The 15,274-nt window shown below is 39.0% G+C and overlaps 1 protein-coding gene across 1 annotated transcript in view; it reads right to left on the bottom strand.

Moving 5' to 3' along the window:
- LOC127450761 (SH3 and multiple ankyrin repeat domains protein 1-like) overlaps positions 1-15,274 on the bottom strand; it is a 117,583-nt gene that overhangs the window by 56,643 nt on the left and 45,666 nt on the right. The window contains exon 3 of the mRNA XM_051715100.1: positions 203-406. Coding sequence (XP_051571060.1) covers positions 203-406 — 204 coding nt within the window. The remainder of the gene's footprint in view (positions 1-202; positions 407-15,274) is intronic.

The raw sequence follows: 15,274 nt of genomic DNA, 5'->3' as shown, positions 1-15,274 counted from the left end.
CTACAATAAAGCATATGAGGGTTATTAGGATTCATGGTTTCCAGAGAAGCTGCTTAAAGAATTTCTTATTACCTAGGCAACCAGCAATTTGAAGCAGCAGTTTCCTAGCACCAACATTCACATTAAATTATAGACCAAGTGTAAAAAAAGAACCAAAACAAACCAAAAATTCTTAAAATAAAGAGAATAACATGAAGGGTACCTCCAGGTAGGGTACACCTTTCTCAAAGGATTGCGGGTACTCGCGAAGCGGCCTTTCTTCCTCCAAGAACTTGGCATCGTGCCCATCAGTAGCAGGTTGGAAAAGGCCATAGTTCAAAACATCCCTCAGAGATTCAGTTAGACTACACAACACCTGTTGCTTTGCCTTCCACACTGTTGCATCTGGGTTGAACCTCAGACACTTCTACTGAGAGAGAGAGAGAAAGAGAGAGAGAGAGAGAGAGATAGAGACTGCTGTAAAATAAAACCATATTAAATGATTCAGACACAGATGTATTTAGTTAGTTAGTTAGTTAGTTCGTTAGTTAGTTAGTATTGATCCCTATTGACCCTGAAGAACAAACACTGAGGTTAAGCACCAATGCTTTCCAATGTTCACTAGAGGGAGACATTATGATTTACTGAAGAGAGTGTGGTTGCAGTCTTATGAAATTGAGTGAAACAGCATGTTGAATTAGTGGACCCCAGGACAGTAACTGCCCATCCGCTTCATTAACATCTCATTTGGGTCACCCTTGATTTGCTAAATGGAAATGCTAACTGATTACTTAGCCTGCATAATAACTGTGATCTATATCCTACTCTGGTACAGTAAAAGATGGTGAAATGTATGTACTGATCTGACTCGGCACACCCCACTCTACTTTTTGGGTAGCAGTATGATATAGTTTCAGCTTCAGCTGGCATGCCCCCTGACCAGTCTCTGGCCACCTGATGCATTTTGCACACACAAACCGCAGGCATTGGGTGAAATCACCAGTTCAGATCTGATTGGCTTTCTTCTCAAAACTTCCAGGAGTAAGGACACAGAGTTTAGTTTATTTTTATTTTTTTTTTGTATCAGTCCATCTTGAAACAAAGTCATGTTTACAAGGTAACAAGTTGATACATTGAGCGCTATTGAGGAACAACTAGTCTCACTAAAACAGTAAAAGGTCAAGGCTCTATTGCAGCTTAAACTTTCCAAGAACCACTCACATAGATAGAAAGAGCTTCTAACTGTCATCTAAAGTGACCACTCACACTTGGTTTTATCATTACATGCCATTTAGGGGTGGGGTTATCTGGGGTATATTATACCATAATAAAGGCGCTGGAAAATAATTTATTTAAATAAGGTCTCTGCAAGTGACTGCACAAAAAACACATGGGAAAATAGCGAAAAATGTGAACAGAGTCTAAGTCAGGCACAGAAAACCTCAGTACAGACTATTTCACGTACATTACTAAGAAAACAAAGAAGAATATAAAGATATGCTTGTGGATATTCTCTTTGATTGCTACTACATGCCTCAAATAAAACACTGAGTACCGTTAAATAAATATATGTTACTAACTTGGCAAATACTGGCAAATCCAGTGATTATTTCATTTTCAAAACTGTAAGTTGTATCAACTCGGAACCTTGAGAAGATGACTCTGATTCCAGGCATACTCTTAAAAAATAGTTCTGTGTGCTTTTATTTACGAAAGGTCCACCAAACCAGCCTATCAGATTAGGACTGACTTACTTGAGAAAGTGGCTGCTTCTCAATCGGAAGGCTGCAGCCTAGTTAGGCTATGTCTTTCCTAGACCAGTCCTTCTGAGACTGTAGGCTAAGCTCCTCCTCAGCACTCAGTGAACGGACTAATCACTGGATTTGCCAAAAGTTTCTAGATTAGTGTTATATTTGTAACTGTAGTTAGTTCCTTTACATGTCATTTAGACAGTCTCTTCATGTACTGTATAAGTGTGGGCGATCCTTGACCAAATAAGCTGCAATAAGGACCAGACCTTACACCCTTTAGTCAAATGTCTGGCTGCACGAGAGCTACGATATTGCCTAAAAAAGCCTCCTTGCAGCCTACAAGCTTGAGCACTGACCCCAGTTGTAGAGGAGTGTTAGTTTAGAGCTGCTCTGACAAAATCTTGGGACATCAGCGCTGTTCCAGGAACAGTGAAAATTGGACAGCCTTGCACAGAGTGCTGGAATGAAACCATTTGGCATGACTGATCCGTGGTTGTAAATGCAAATACGTATATTTTTATGATTTAAGTCTGAAATGGTTGATCTTTCTTTCTCTTGTCCTTTTACCACTGTCCACTAGCACATATGTGTGTGTGTGTGTGTGTGTGTGTGTGGGCGGGTTTGGATGGTTTACAAGGACTTTTTTTAGGTTACAAACTAGTAATTACAAGGGTATTATGCTATAAATGTGGTTTATGAGGACATTTCTAGTGTCCCCATAATTCAAATCACTTAAAAAACATACTAAACAATGTTTTATTGAAAATGTAAAAATGCAGAAAGTTTTTTGTGAGGGTTAGGTTTAGGGTTAGGGTTAGGGAATAGAATCTATAGTTCATACAGTATAAAAATCATTATTTCTATGGAGAGTCCTCATAATGATAGCTGCACCAACATGTGTGTGTGTGTGTGTGTGTGTGTGTGTGTGTGTGTGTGTGTGTGTGTGTGTGTGTGTGTGTGTGCATGCAGTGGCACAGAGAAGTGTGAAATTTCTTCCTCCATCTGTTATTCAGTCTCTCACTTTGCGCACAGCCAATCCCCATCACCATGGCAACCAGTTCATTAGTGGAGTAAGCTGCAGGTTGCCATAGAAACATCTCAGCAGTCCATTGGTGCACTATGGTAGGGTGTACGTGTTTCTGTGTGATCTTATGGTGAGTGTAGGGAGTGGACGGGGTTCAGAGCAAAGGCGCAGGAACGAATTTTTGGCAAGGGGGTGTTGCAGTTTTGGCAGATGATTTACATATCATGCACGCGCAACGAGGGCATCTGAGAACCACGTTTTTCCCTTTCACTGTATGCCCATTGTACAAAGGGGCCTCAGTATGTTCCTGTGAGGCAGCAGATGCCCTAACCCCACCCCTGAGTACCCTGCAAGTAACAACCAGAGGCACCTTTCTCCCATCGCGATCACACACTCACACACACACACACAAACACACACACATACACACACACACACTCAAAACGCAATGGAACGTTTTCACCAGCAATTAAGTCATTCAATAAGCCAGCCAATGCATTAGTTACATTCTACCATGTTCAAAACTGTTATAGTGTCAGTGTGAATGAGAAATAACCATAAAACACAATATAATTGTTCAGACAAAACAGCTATTAAAATGAACTCATATGCTAAAATATTAAGCCATTAAGAAATGCCCTACCTGTTACTTGAAGACCTCAGATGTGGTCTTGCGCTCTGGGGTGTTGCTAATAAATGACTTCATGAGATTTTCAATATCCAAGCGATTTATTGTAAACACAAACAAACACCAGAAGTTTACATTTTTGCTCAGCTTAGGTTTTAGTGCCGACGAACACAAAACACAAAAGCTCTAACCTGTACTGTTTTTTTGTTTTTTTTTGGCGTAAATTATTATAATTTTAAAGGATGAGCTTACACATGAGTAAAGCACAATATTCTTCTAAATAAAAAATAATAACATTGAGAACTGATTCATTTGTTTTTTATTCATAAACTGCAATATTACACTATTATTAAACAACAGTAATGATACAATAACACAATTTGCAGACCTGATCAGTTCGGCAGAGCCCTGCCCACAAGCATGACAAATCTCTCCTAAACGGGACGGCATTTATATTAACATAAATCATATACTGAAAGCGAAAACTGCATAAATACAATGAAATATATGAAATTTCTTTGATAATGTTTTCCAGTCTTGATCACTAGGGGGTGCTTCAGCACCCTCAGCACCCCACTTCCCACGCCTTTGGTTCAGAGGTGAAGTTGATGAGTTCACTGACAATTTAGAGTCTTGTCCATATCATGTCCTGTCACTCACATTTCATTACATTGAGGTGAAACATTTTGCGTACACACCCGTATGAACATCCATGCTATGGTAGTACTAGTAATGCTTAAACAACATTAGTACTACATAAAAAAACACACACACACACACACACACACACACACACACACACTCACACACACCATGCAAATGATTTTAAAAAAAAAAGGTGCATAACACAGATATATACGTGAGTTAATTTGCACCTATGTGATTACAATAATTTCATCTGAATGATGATAAATTTGGAAAATTATTAATTATAATGATATCTAATTGTAGTAATTTAGCTGTTAATCTAAGAGCTATTATTTTCAGGTTGAATCCGAGGCTTCTGCAGAATACTGTCCTTTTATTTTCTGTTGAAATTAAAAGGACAGTCGTGGTCTCTGGTGTTTTAAAAAAAATTGTGGAACAATTTAAAGAAAAACGGATGATGGTTCTAAACAGATAGTTAATTGAACCAAATTTACAGAAAATTGCTTGTATTTTCTAAAGTCCAAGAGTATCATTTATTTAAAAAAAAAACCCTACTCAAGTGCTAGATCCCCCTGCTGAAATGACCAACGTGATGGTTTATCCTGGTTTGATCATTCTTTTCACTCAGTTCTTTAGCTACTACTCGTTTTTAGTCGATCACTTTGTTTCTTGAAATTTCCCTCTCACATCCAGCCTCATTCAGCTTGGTGCCCAGAGGTAGAACATTCAGTTCAAGTTAAATGATCAGGGAAGCCTCTTTGGTTCAATAGTTAAAACTGTTTTACAGCGGAGAGTTTTTATGAGACTGGCCTTCATAGTCAAATATTACTTTTTAAAAGGATACTTGAAACTAATCTTTGTGGGTCTGGCATGTTACCAAGCCATTTTAACATAATCTCACAAGGTGTCCCCTGTAAGTGGTCAGAGAGAAATAATTATTGATTCAAGGAGCTGAGATCTCAGCAGACTACATCTAACCTGCTTAAGAGAAAATAAGTGTTGTTAAGTGCTGTTGGTTGCAAGTAGGCATTCATTTTGACTTTAGTATCCAAATGTATCAGGCAGCAATCACTGTCTGCACCCACCGTGCAGACATTGACATTCGCCACATCACTTTGCAGTTAATTTGCATAAAGTTGAACTCTGCTGTCGTCAGAAATCTCCAGCTTTTATTGAAAATTAATGACTGCAGGTCCCTTTATTGCTGCAAATTGCTCTCAGTGTGAATGCTTCTGGATGTGCTGTTCATGTGAGTGAGCTAATCATTTAGAGACAGCCCAGAATATGCAATATACAGTATGTAAAATAAATGTACCTATTGTTAATGATGAAGAAAAAAAATTGACATAATAATCTAAAACAATCATACATACAAAAGTGTTAAATGGTTTAATCTTTAAGTTGTATTTCCCCCAGTCATGTATGAATGGCACATTCTATTCCCTTTAACCCTCCATGCCTCTCTATGTCTCCCAATCTGCTCCCTCAGGCCCATTTCTGCAGAGCAAGAGCAGGGGGATTAGGAGCCTTTAATGAGATCTATAGGGAAATAACTTTCACTACGTCCTCCTCCTCTATCCTTCTCCTTTATTGCCATATTCATGACCGCTCCCTTCTAGTGTTCAATCTGCTCCAACAAAGTCCTTTTTTAAAGGTATAGTTCACCCCCCAAAAAATCTTTTTTATTTACACACCCTCATGTAACTTCTTTCCTGTATGACATTTTGCCCTTCTTGGAACACAAAAAGGAAATGTTGGGTCAAATGATAGCCTTAGTCACCATTCACAAATTGCATCTTTTTTCCATACAATGAAAGTGAATGGTGACTGAGGCTAAAATGCTGCACATCTGCCTTTGTGTTCCACAGAAAAAAAAAAGTAAGTCATATAGGCTTGGAATAACAGGAAGGTGAGTAAATATTGACAGAACTGTCATTTTCTAACTATCTCTTTAAGGCAAGTCAGTTCACAAATCAGATTGGCAATACCCAATTGAATGGGAAAGACCACAGTCTCCAAAATGGTCTGTCAATGTTTATTTTCAATAGCATATTTCAAATCAGCAATAAAATCTGACAACAGTATCATAATACTTAATTATTTAGCTCAAATCATGCTAAGAAAATAACTAATTTTCAGGCCAGTTAAGGTGATGTGCATGTATGTTCTAGGGCGGAAAAAAAGAGACAACTGGCTCTTTTAATTGAATGGCGGGACTTCTATTCATCTAGCCATCAAATTGAGTGTTGCAATGGCTCAATTAAAAGGCAATTGGCTTGTTTACTTGAAAGGTGAAGCTCTGGCGGGACTTCCATTCCCATAAATACCATATTAAGCATGACAATTTCCCCTATATATTTTTATTCATTTTTATGCCTGTGCTTAAAAAAAGGCAGCTAAGCCCAGCCTAATGTGGTTGACTGGTCTTAGCAGGTTTAAACTGGTCTCCTGTCCCAGCCTGGCGAAGCTGGTGCTCAGCTTGTTTAGTGGGTCGGCAAACTGGTCTCAGTCTGACCAGCTAAAAAGTTCCCAAAACCCCTCTAAAACCTGTTTCTTTTTCAACAGGGTGGTCCATCTACTCCCTATGTTTCTGACACCACATACTTCTCTTTGCTCTAATTTTTGTCTAGTGATCTGTTCCCACCCTGATTTGCCACTCATTCCTACGCTATTCTACCCCATCCTCCCTTCCTCTCTCCATTCCTCTCACTTTCTCTAACTCTGTCTCTACTTCTCTACTAATCACTGGTGCATAAGCCTGCAGAAAGGATGTGGCTAATGAGTACAAGATGTAGGGATGTAAGATCACTCTGCTACTGCCCTGTTGCCCCTCAGGGTCTAATAGCACCTCACACTACCACCACAGCTGTTTCAGTAAAATTGGCATATGCATGTGCCATTGCGTCATAGAGGCAAGTATAACAGTTTAAGTCTTTAGCGTATTTCAGGGTGAGTGGGTGTTCCCACGGCCCTGGAAGCACTTCTCCCTATATTCACTGGGTTTGTGTTTGTGCACCTCCTTTCTCTCCCCGAACTCATTAAAGCACAATTAACGAGCAATTACAGTTTATTGAAGGTGAATTAGCTGATATGTAGAGCAGGCCTAATGTGCTGGGATTATACAGAAATATTACTCCGAATAAGAGAAACAAAGAGAGGGAAATAGAGAGAGAGAGAATCATAAAAGAACATGGTTTGAGGCAAGACAGAAATCGTAAAGACAGGAGAGAATGAGATGAAAGAGAATTTGAAAAGGACAGAAGAATGTCATTGTGGGTTATATATACAGTATATATATATTTGCCACAGAAGCCAGCCAGGTGTAAAAAGACACCTGGCTGGCTTCTTTAATGCATATAGAGGTTCAAAGACAAATTATTCACTTTGTCAAAAGAAACAACTTACCTTAATAGCTGGTTTAAATAGCTTGCATTAACAGTTGATTTTAACAGTATAACATAATGGGTATGATATTTTGTTTTTGGGTATGATATTTTGATTCATCTGTGTAATGCAGCATATGAGTGATATATTGCTTTCGCACAGGCAAAAGTGTTGCAGATGGGCTACACAATCATGAGGAATGTATTTGGCAGAGTGTGTAGATTCAGTTCAGATCACCTCCAGGTGTTCCATTTCCACACTGTTTCAGCTATCTACCAATCTTACACTAATTACAATTTGCTAGCAGCTTGTTAGACTAAATAGGCAGCTTTTGATAACTGGAACAAAGAAATAACAACTTACTGTCACTGTCTTCCTCTAACTCTAAAACATACACAAACGTCCCCGTCAAAGACACGCACACGCCCGCACGCACGCACGCACGCACACACACACATATGCCGATTTCCAAACACCGTTTTTGTGCCCTTGAAGGGCACTGCGGGAAAGGGAACACCACACAAAGGGGTGTTTCAAACAAAAGTGTGCAACCCAAGCCCTCCACGAAGGGCCCTTCCACAAGGCCGTTAGCGAAGGGTACATGCGATGGTCACTTCGAGGAAGTAATTTTACCGTTTATGATCACGTGACCCTGTGTGGCGTGTCCGCTGGATATATTTTAAAGCAAAGTTGTCTATCAGAACCATGGGCGGCTCCAGGGCTGGGCTACCGGGGCTTAATCCACGAATGTTTTCCGTAAAGCCCCGAATGTTTTCATCATCTTTTTGTAGTGACGTCAGAAGTACCAGTGCTTAGGCAAGTTGATATGAAAACATATTACATTTTATTATTTTAACATTATATTTTAAAATTAGGGTAATATATAAATTAATGATTCCTGTCTTTCTATGGTATTGATAACAGCAAATACAGACTCACTTCAGTACCCAAGCGCTGTCTTGTCGGCAGCTGTTTTCCAGCTCTCATGTAGCCTTTGTGTGCGCATGCAAGAAAAGAGTTTGCGATACGCGATTGCGGCTGTTTCTTGGAAACTGTGTTGCGTTGGTCCATGCAGATGCAGTAAGTATAAAATATTTATATATATATATAACCCTGAAAACAAGGAGTAATACCACAAATATACAGATACTCGAGTAATTTGCTAACTTTAAAGTCACAAGCAGGTTGTTAGCATTTTTAGCAAAACTCTTTATTGAGACACGATGCAATAAACCTAGCCAACTTTAGCAGATCTAGCTATTATTTTTCACCTCTAGTACCTATTTAGCCTGTTTACAACCTGCTTTCATGTAAATTAACAAGTACCTGACAAATCAATGTAAACTGTTTACAGAGTCCACAGTGTGTGTCAAACTACGGAAAGCCGAAAGGGAAGTTTTTTATATCGCGTTTTAAAGTTATAGGTGTTAAAAGCATGCAATTTCTGATCTTCGAGCTTGTCTAAGACTGAGACAAAAGTTAGTGAGATTTTTTAATTTACTATATAAATGACACCTCATAGATGTATTCAAATTTGTATTATAAAGTGTATTATATTCCAATAATTCATCAAAGTATGGCCTCATATCCACAGAGGTCTGGGCTGAGGCCCGAATGTCCACTGAATCTAGCACCGCCCCTGATCAGAACATATTATATGTTCAAATAATCTGGCAAGTACTATAGCTCTTTTATAACAGATACTTCTCCTCCTCCACTGTTTACATTCATTCTCATACATAAGATAGTAGACAGCCATAAGCAGAAAGATACTCCAAAATCAGGGTCCATTTTTCTTGCAGGCTAGTCTAAACCCTGTGGTTTATTATTATTTATTTATTATTAAAACCTCTCGTGCACCAAATAACTTTAGGCGGGAAATGTTCATGTTTATTCATGTATTTTATATACATTTATGTACAGATATATTCCTATTATTATTATTATTAAAACAGCAACAGTAAGCAATTTTAAATAATACACAAAAAGCAATGTTTGCTTTTATTTGCAACAAATTAACAGCAATAAATCAGAATAAGAAGCTCTATTTTGGTTTCGTCACTCCAATTACAGTGTGCCAGAAGCTGTGAGGCATGTCAAGGTGTTGTCGGGCATATTGTAACTGGGCTTTTTTGTGGCATTGGCGCAGTAAAGGTTTCTTTCTGGAAACTCAACCATGCAGCTCATTTTTGTTCAAGTATCGTCGTATTGTGCTCCTTGAAACAACCACACCGACTTTTTCCAGAGCAGCCTGTATTTCTCCTGAGGTTACCTGTGGGTTTTTCTTTGTATCCCGAACAATTCTTCTGGCAGTTGTGGCTGAAATCTTTCTTGGTCTACCTGACCTTGGCTTGGTATCAAGACATCCCTGAATTTTCCACTTCTTAATAAGTGATTGAACAGTACTGATTGGCATTTTCAAGGCTTTGGATATCTTTTTATATCCTTTTCCATCTTTATAAAGTTCCATTACCTTGTTACGCAGGTCTTTTGACAGTTCTTCTCTGCTCCCCATGGCTCAGTATCTAGCCTGCTCAGTGCATCCACGTGAGAGCTAACAAACTCACTGACTATTTATACACAGACACTAATTGCAATTTAAAAAGCCACGGGTGTTAAACCTGTGTGTCACCTTGTGTGTCTGTAGCAAGGCCAAACATTCAAGGGTATGTAAACTTTTGATCAGGGCCATTTGGGTGATTTCTGTTATCATTATGATTTAAAAAGGAGCCAAACAACTATGTGATAATAAATGGCTTCATATGATCACTATCCTTAAATAAAAGACAGTTTTGTTTTTGCATGATCAGTCATATTTTTAAAATCAATGCCAACATTTCACAATTTCTGCCAGGGTATGCAAACTTTTGAGCACAACTGTGTGTGTATATATATATATATTCACACATACACATACATACATACATACATACACACACAGACACACACACTCATACATACACACATACACATACGTAGTGCAAATCTAAATACAAATCTGTTATATACAGTGCAAGAGAATGTAATGGCAGAAGAGGTTGGATGTGTTGGATAAATATAAAAAGACTAGACTGTGAATTGCACATAATTATTGCTCAATGGTGCAGATGTAACTGTTCATGAGATGGATAGCCTGAGGGAAAAAACTGTTCCTGTGCCTGACAATTCTGGTGCTCAGAGCTCTGAAGCGTCAGCCAGAAGGCAACAGTTCAAAAAGGTAGTGGGCAGGGTGAGTGGGGTCCAGATTGATTTTTCCAGCCTTTTTTGTTTACTTGAAAGGTGGAGCTCTGGCGGGACTTCCATTCCCATAAACACCATATTAAGCATGGCAATTTCCCCTATATATTCAACTATTGTATAGTTCTTGAAGGGAGGGCAGGGGGCAACCAATAATCCTCTCAGCAGTCCGAACTGTCCTTTGTAGTCTTCTGATATCTGATTTCGTAGCTGAACCAAACCAGACAATTACTGAAGTGCAGAGGACAGACTCAATGACTGCTGAGTAGAACTGTATCAGCAGCGCCTGTGGCAGGTTGAACTTCCTCAACTGGCGAAGGAAGTACAACCTCTGCTGGGCCTTTTTCACAATGTGGGTCTCCCACTTCAGGTCCTGTGAGATGGTAGTGCCCAGGAACCTGAATGACTCCACTGCTGCCACAGTGCTGTTTAGAATGGTGAGGGGGACAGTGTTGGGGTGTTCCTCCTAAAGTCCACAATCATCTCCACCGTTTTGAGTGTGTTCAGCTCAAGGTTGTTTTGACTGAACCAGACAGCCAGCTGTTTAACCTCCCTTCTGTATGCAGACTCATCGTCATCTCGGATGAGGCCGATGAGTGTGGTGTCATCTGAAAACTTCAGGAGCTTGACAGAGGGGTCCTTGGCGATGCAATCATTGGTGTAGTGGGAGAAGAGTAGTGGGGAGAGCACACATCCCTGGGGGGCACCAGTTCTGATTGTACAGGTGCTGGAAGTCAATTTCCCCAGTCTCACTAACTGCTGCCTATCTGTCAGAAAGCTGGTGATCCACTGACAGATAGATGTGAGAACAGAGCTGGTGTAGTTTAGTCTGAAGTATAGCTGGGATGATGGTGTTGAAAGCCGAACTGAAGTCCACAAAAAAGGATCCTTGCATATGTTCCTGGCCTGTCCAGATGTTGCACGATATGATGCAATCCCATGTTGACTGCATCATCCACAGACCTGTTTGCTCAATAAGCAAATTGAAGGGGATCTAGAAACGGTCCAGTGATGTCCTTCAGGTGGGCCAACACCAGTCTCTCAAACAATTTCATGACCACAGATGTCAGGGTGACAGGTCTGTAGTCATTAAGTCCTGTGATTTTTGGTTTCTTTGGGACAGGAATGATGATTGAGTGTTTGAAGCAGCATGGGTCTTCACTCTGCTCCAGTGATCTATTGAAAATCAGTGTGAAGATGGGGGCCAGCTGGTTAACACAGGATCTAAGACACGTGGGTGAAAACCATAAGAGGTTCCTGTTGTTAGAACAGCTGCGCTGCATCTCCATGGTAACGTTTCAGGCGAAGATAAAGTGAAAGTAATGTATGTCTTTCATTACTCCCTTCATCAAGGGTGTTCCAAACGGACATACATGAGACGCAAGTGTCCTGCTCCCTCCAGAGTTCCCACTTCAAGGGCTCAGCCTTTCAGAGGGAGTAGGGCATAGGGATGCTCACTTCCATTTGGACTTCGCCCATAAATGCACACAACTGTACACCTACACTACCAGTCGAAACTTTAGATATACTTGACCTAATTGTAAAGGGTTCAATGAAATGAGGAAGCAGGAGATGGCGATTCCAACTCAGGGATGTCACTTTTTATTGATACAAAATAAAACATGTTCGCTCAGAGCGTAACAGTGAAGCTTCAATTTAATGGCAGCGGCCAACACACAAACAACTTCTCAGCTGGGCTCTCTCTCTCCACACTCTGAGGACGGGCCCCTATTATTTCCAGGTCATTCTATAATTGCAGGACATTTAATGTCTGTGGGATATATCTTTACTACATTTTCATCAATATATTGTAACAGTTCTTACTTTCTTTGTATATCATCATATTTCATAAAATCTCACATTCTACATGCATCTCTTTTGTTCAAAAAGAAGGTGGATATCACAAAGCACCTTGGTTTTCATCTGTCCGCTTTTGTAGAGTTGGCCATTCTGCTTTGCAAATAAACATTCAAATTACCTCAAACATAAATTATTTTCATCTTCTTCCCTTTAGCTAGATTTCATAATCAAGAAACTTGGGCATATAATGCAAAAATAATATGTGTTTATTGAGATATACCTCATTTTATGTGTGTCCGAGAAATTATTGTCAACTAAGTTACCCTTTGTAAAATTCCCCCTCAAAAAATAATGGTTTGTCGCAATTTCACATGATTTGCACAGTGAAGTCATTTACTCAAGAAACAAATAGAAGTGAGGACTTGAGGGTATGTGCTCTCTCTTTTATCAAAATATTTGTTAAAAATCCAAGCCTGTGTCAAGAGTGGATTAACTTGATTGTCAGCACTGTTGCTCAAGTATTGTCCGTTCAAATTTGTATAAGATTTTTTGTTTTTTAAACTTATGTAATATTTATGTAAATGTATTTACAAAGATACCATGTGCTCTGTAGTAGTAGGCCTCCATGTACCATGTTGAGTATGGGCCCAAAAAAAAAAAAAAGAAGTAAATTATGTTACCCAGTAAAGGTACAATTATAGAAACAAATTAAAGGTACAATTAAAGAGATGCCGCAATTAAAGAGATGCCTCTTCCAACGAGTCTGGAAAGAGCGTAAGCGGTAAGGGTTCTCACCTGAGATGAATTGCTGGCAATTGCTTGTTTCTTTGTTTGCAGCGAGAGATGGTGGAAGGGTCATTCTATAATTGTGGGACATTTCATGTCCGTAAGATATATCTTTGCAACATTTTCATCAATATAGTGTAACAATGCTTATTTTCTTCATATATAATTATATTTCATAAAAATCTCATTAACAAGGCATTTCTGACAGACTGGTTTGAGTATTTCTGTAACTGCTGATCTCCTGGGATCTTCACACACAACAGCCTCTAGAATTTACTCTGAATGGTGCCAAAAACAAAAAACATCCAGTGAGCGGCAGTTCTGTAGACAGAAATGCCTTGTTGATGGTTCGAACTGTCAAATTCTACGGTAACTCAGATAACCACTCTGTACAATTGTGGTGAGAAGAATATCATCCCAGAATGCTATTCTGAGATGCGGGTTGGCGCTGTTTTGGCAGCACGAGAGGGACCTACACAATATTAGGCAGGTGGTTTTAATGTTGTGGCTAATCAGTGTATCTATACGTATATATATATATATATATTATATATATATATATATATATATATATATATATATATATATATATATATATATATATATATATTTAAGCAATATCAAAATAAGCAAGAGTGCAATATGGCCCTACATCAGCACTGTGCCGTAGGTAATCACAGCAGTGCTGATTTAGGGCCATATATCACGATTGCGAGTGTGATATTGCTTATATACAACAGTTCAATGAACAAGTACATTTTAAAAAGTTAGGAAAAACTGAGTACGGTCATAAAAAAACGTGCATGGAACTACTTCTCCACCATTTTAAACATTATGTCCTTTCCAATGTGGAAGGTCCGGTAAGAGTTAAGTGCCTGGCAAGCAGGTTTTGAGATTTCAGTGTTCCCCCATTCAAGAGGTAATCAGTCTGTTGTGTCTCTTAGCTGTGATGAGACGTAATGCTGAAGTTGTTCGTTTAAAGCCATTTAAAGCTATTTTCTAGCTTTAGTAGTGTAGTAGTAATACAAGCGATCACGTAGTGCTAAACACTGACTGACGTAGATTCACTTCATATCACCTAACTGGGTTATATTACACACAAACATTATCTTTTGCCACCACCTGCTGGCTAACATATGTAATGTCAAAAAATTACATGTAAAGAGACACATAAACAGTAGCTCTTAACATATCTGCACTGCTCTTACAGTTTAGTTTAGAATGGCACGAACACAAGCGGAGTGATACACGCAGTGATGCATCTCGTCCAATCAGATTCGAGGACTGGAACTAACTGTTGTATATATATATATATATATATATATATATATATATATATATATATATATATATATATATATAGTGCCTTGCAAAAGTATTCAGACCCCTGACGAATTCTCTCATATTACCATATTACAAATGGTACGCTGAAATTTCATTCTGATTGATCTTTTATTTTAAAACACTGAAACTCAAAATCAATTATTGTAAGGTGACATTGTTTTTTGTTGGGAAATATTTTTATGTAAAATAAAAAACTGAAATATCTTGCTTGCATAAGTATTCAACCCCCACACATTAATATTTGGTCGAGCACCTTTTCCTGCAATAACTGCTTTAAGTCTTTTGGGATACATATATACCAGCTTTGCACACAGTGACGAAGTGATTTTGGCACATTTTTCTCAGTAGATTTGCTCCAGGTTGTTCAGGTTGGTTGGGTGACGTTTGTGGACTGCAATTTTCAAATAATGCCACAGATTCTCAATAGGATTGAGATCAGGACTTTGACTGGGCCACTGTAGGACATTTATCTTTTTGTTCTTGAGCCACTCCAATTTTGCTTTGGCCTTGTGCTTGGGATCATTGTCATGCTGAAAGGTGAATTTCCTCCCAAGCTTCAGTTTTTTAGCAGACTGAAGCAGGTTCTCTTGCAGTACTTCCCTATATTTTGCTCCATCCATTCTTCCTTCAATTCTAACAAGATGCCCAGTCCCTGCTGATGAGAAGCATCCCCACAGCATGATGCTGCCACCA

The sequence above is a fragment of the Myxocyprinus asiaticus genome, chromosome 13, assembly GCF_019703515.2.
Source record: "Myxocyprinus asiaticus isolate MX2 ecotype Aquarium Trade chromosome 13, UBuf_Myxa_2, whole genome shotgun sequence".
Taxonomy (NCBI): Eukaryota; Metazoa; Chordata; class Actinopteri; order Cypriniformes; family Catostomidae; genus Myxocyprinus; species Myxocyprinus asiaticus.
This window is presented reverse-complemented; position numbering and strand designations above follow the sequence as displayed.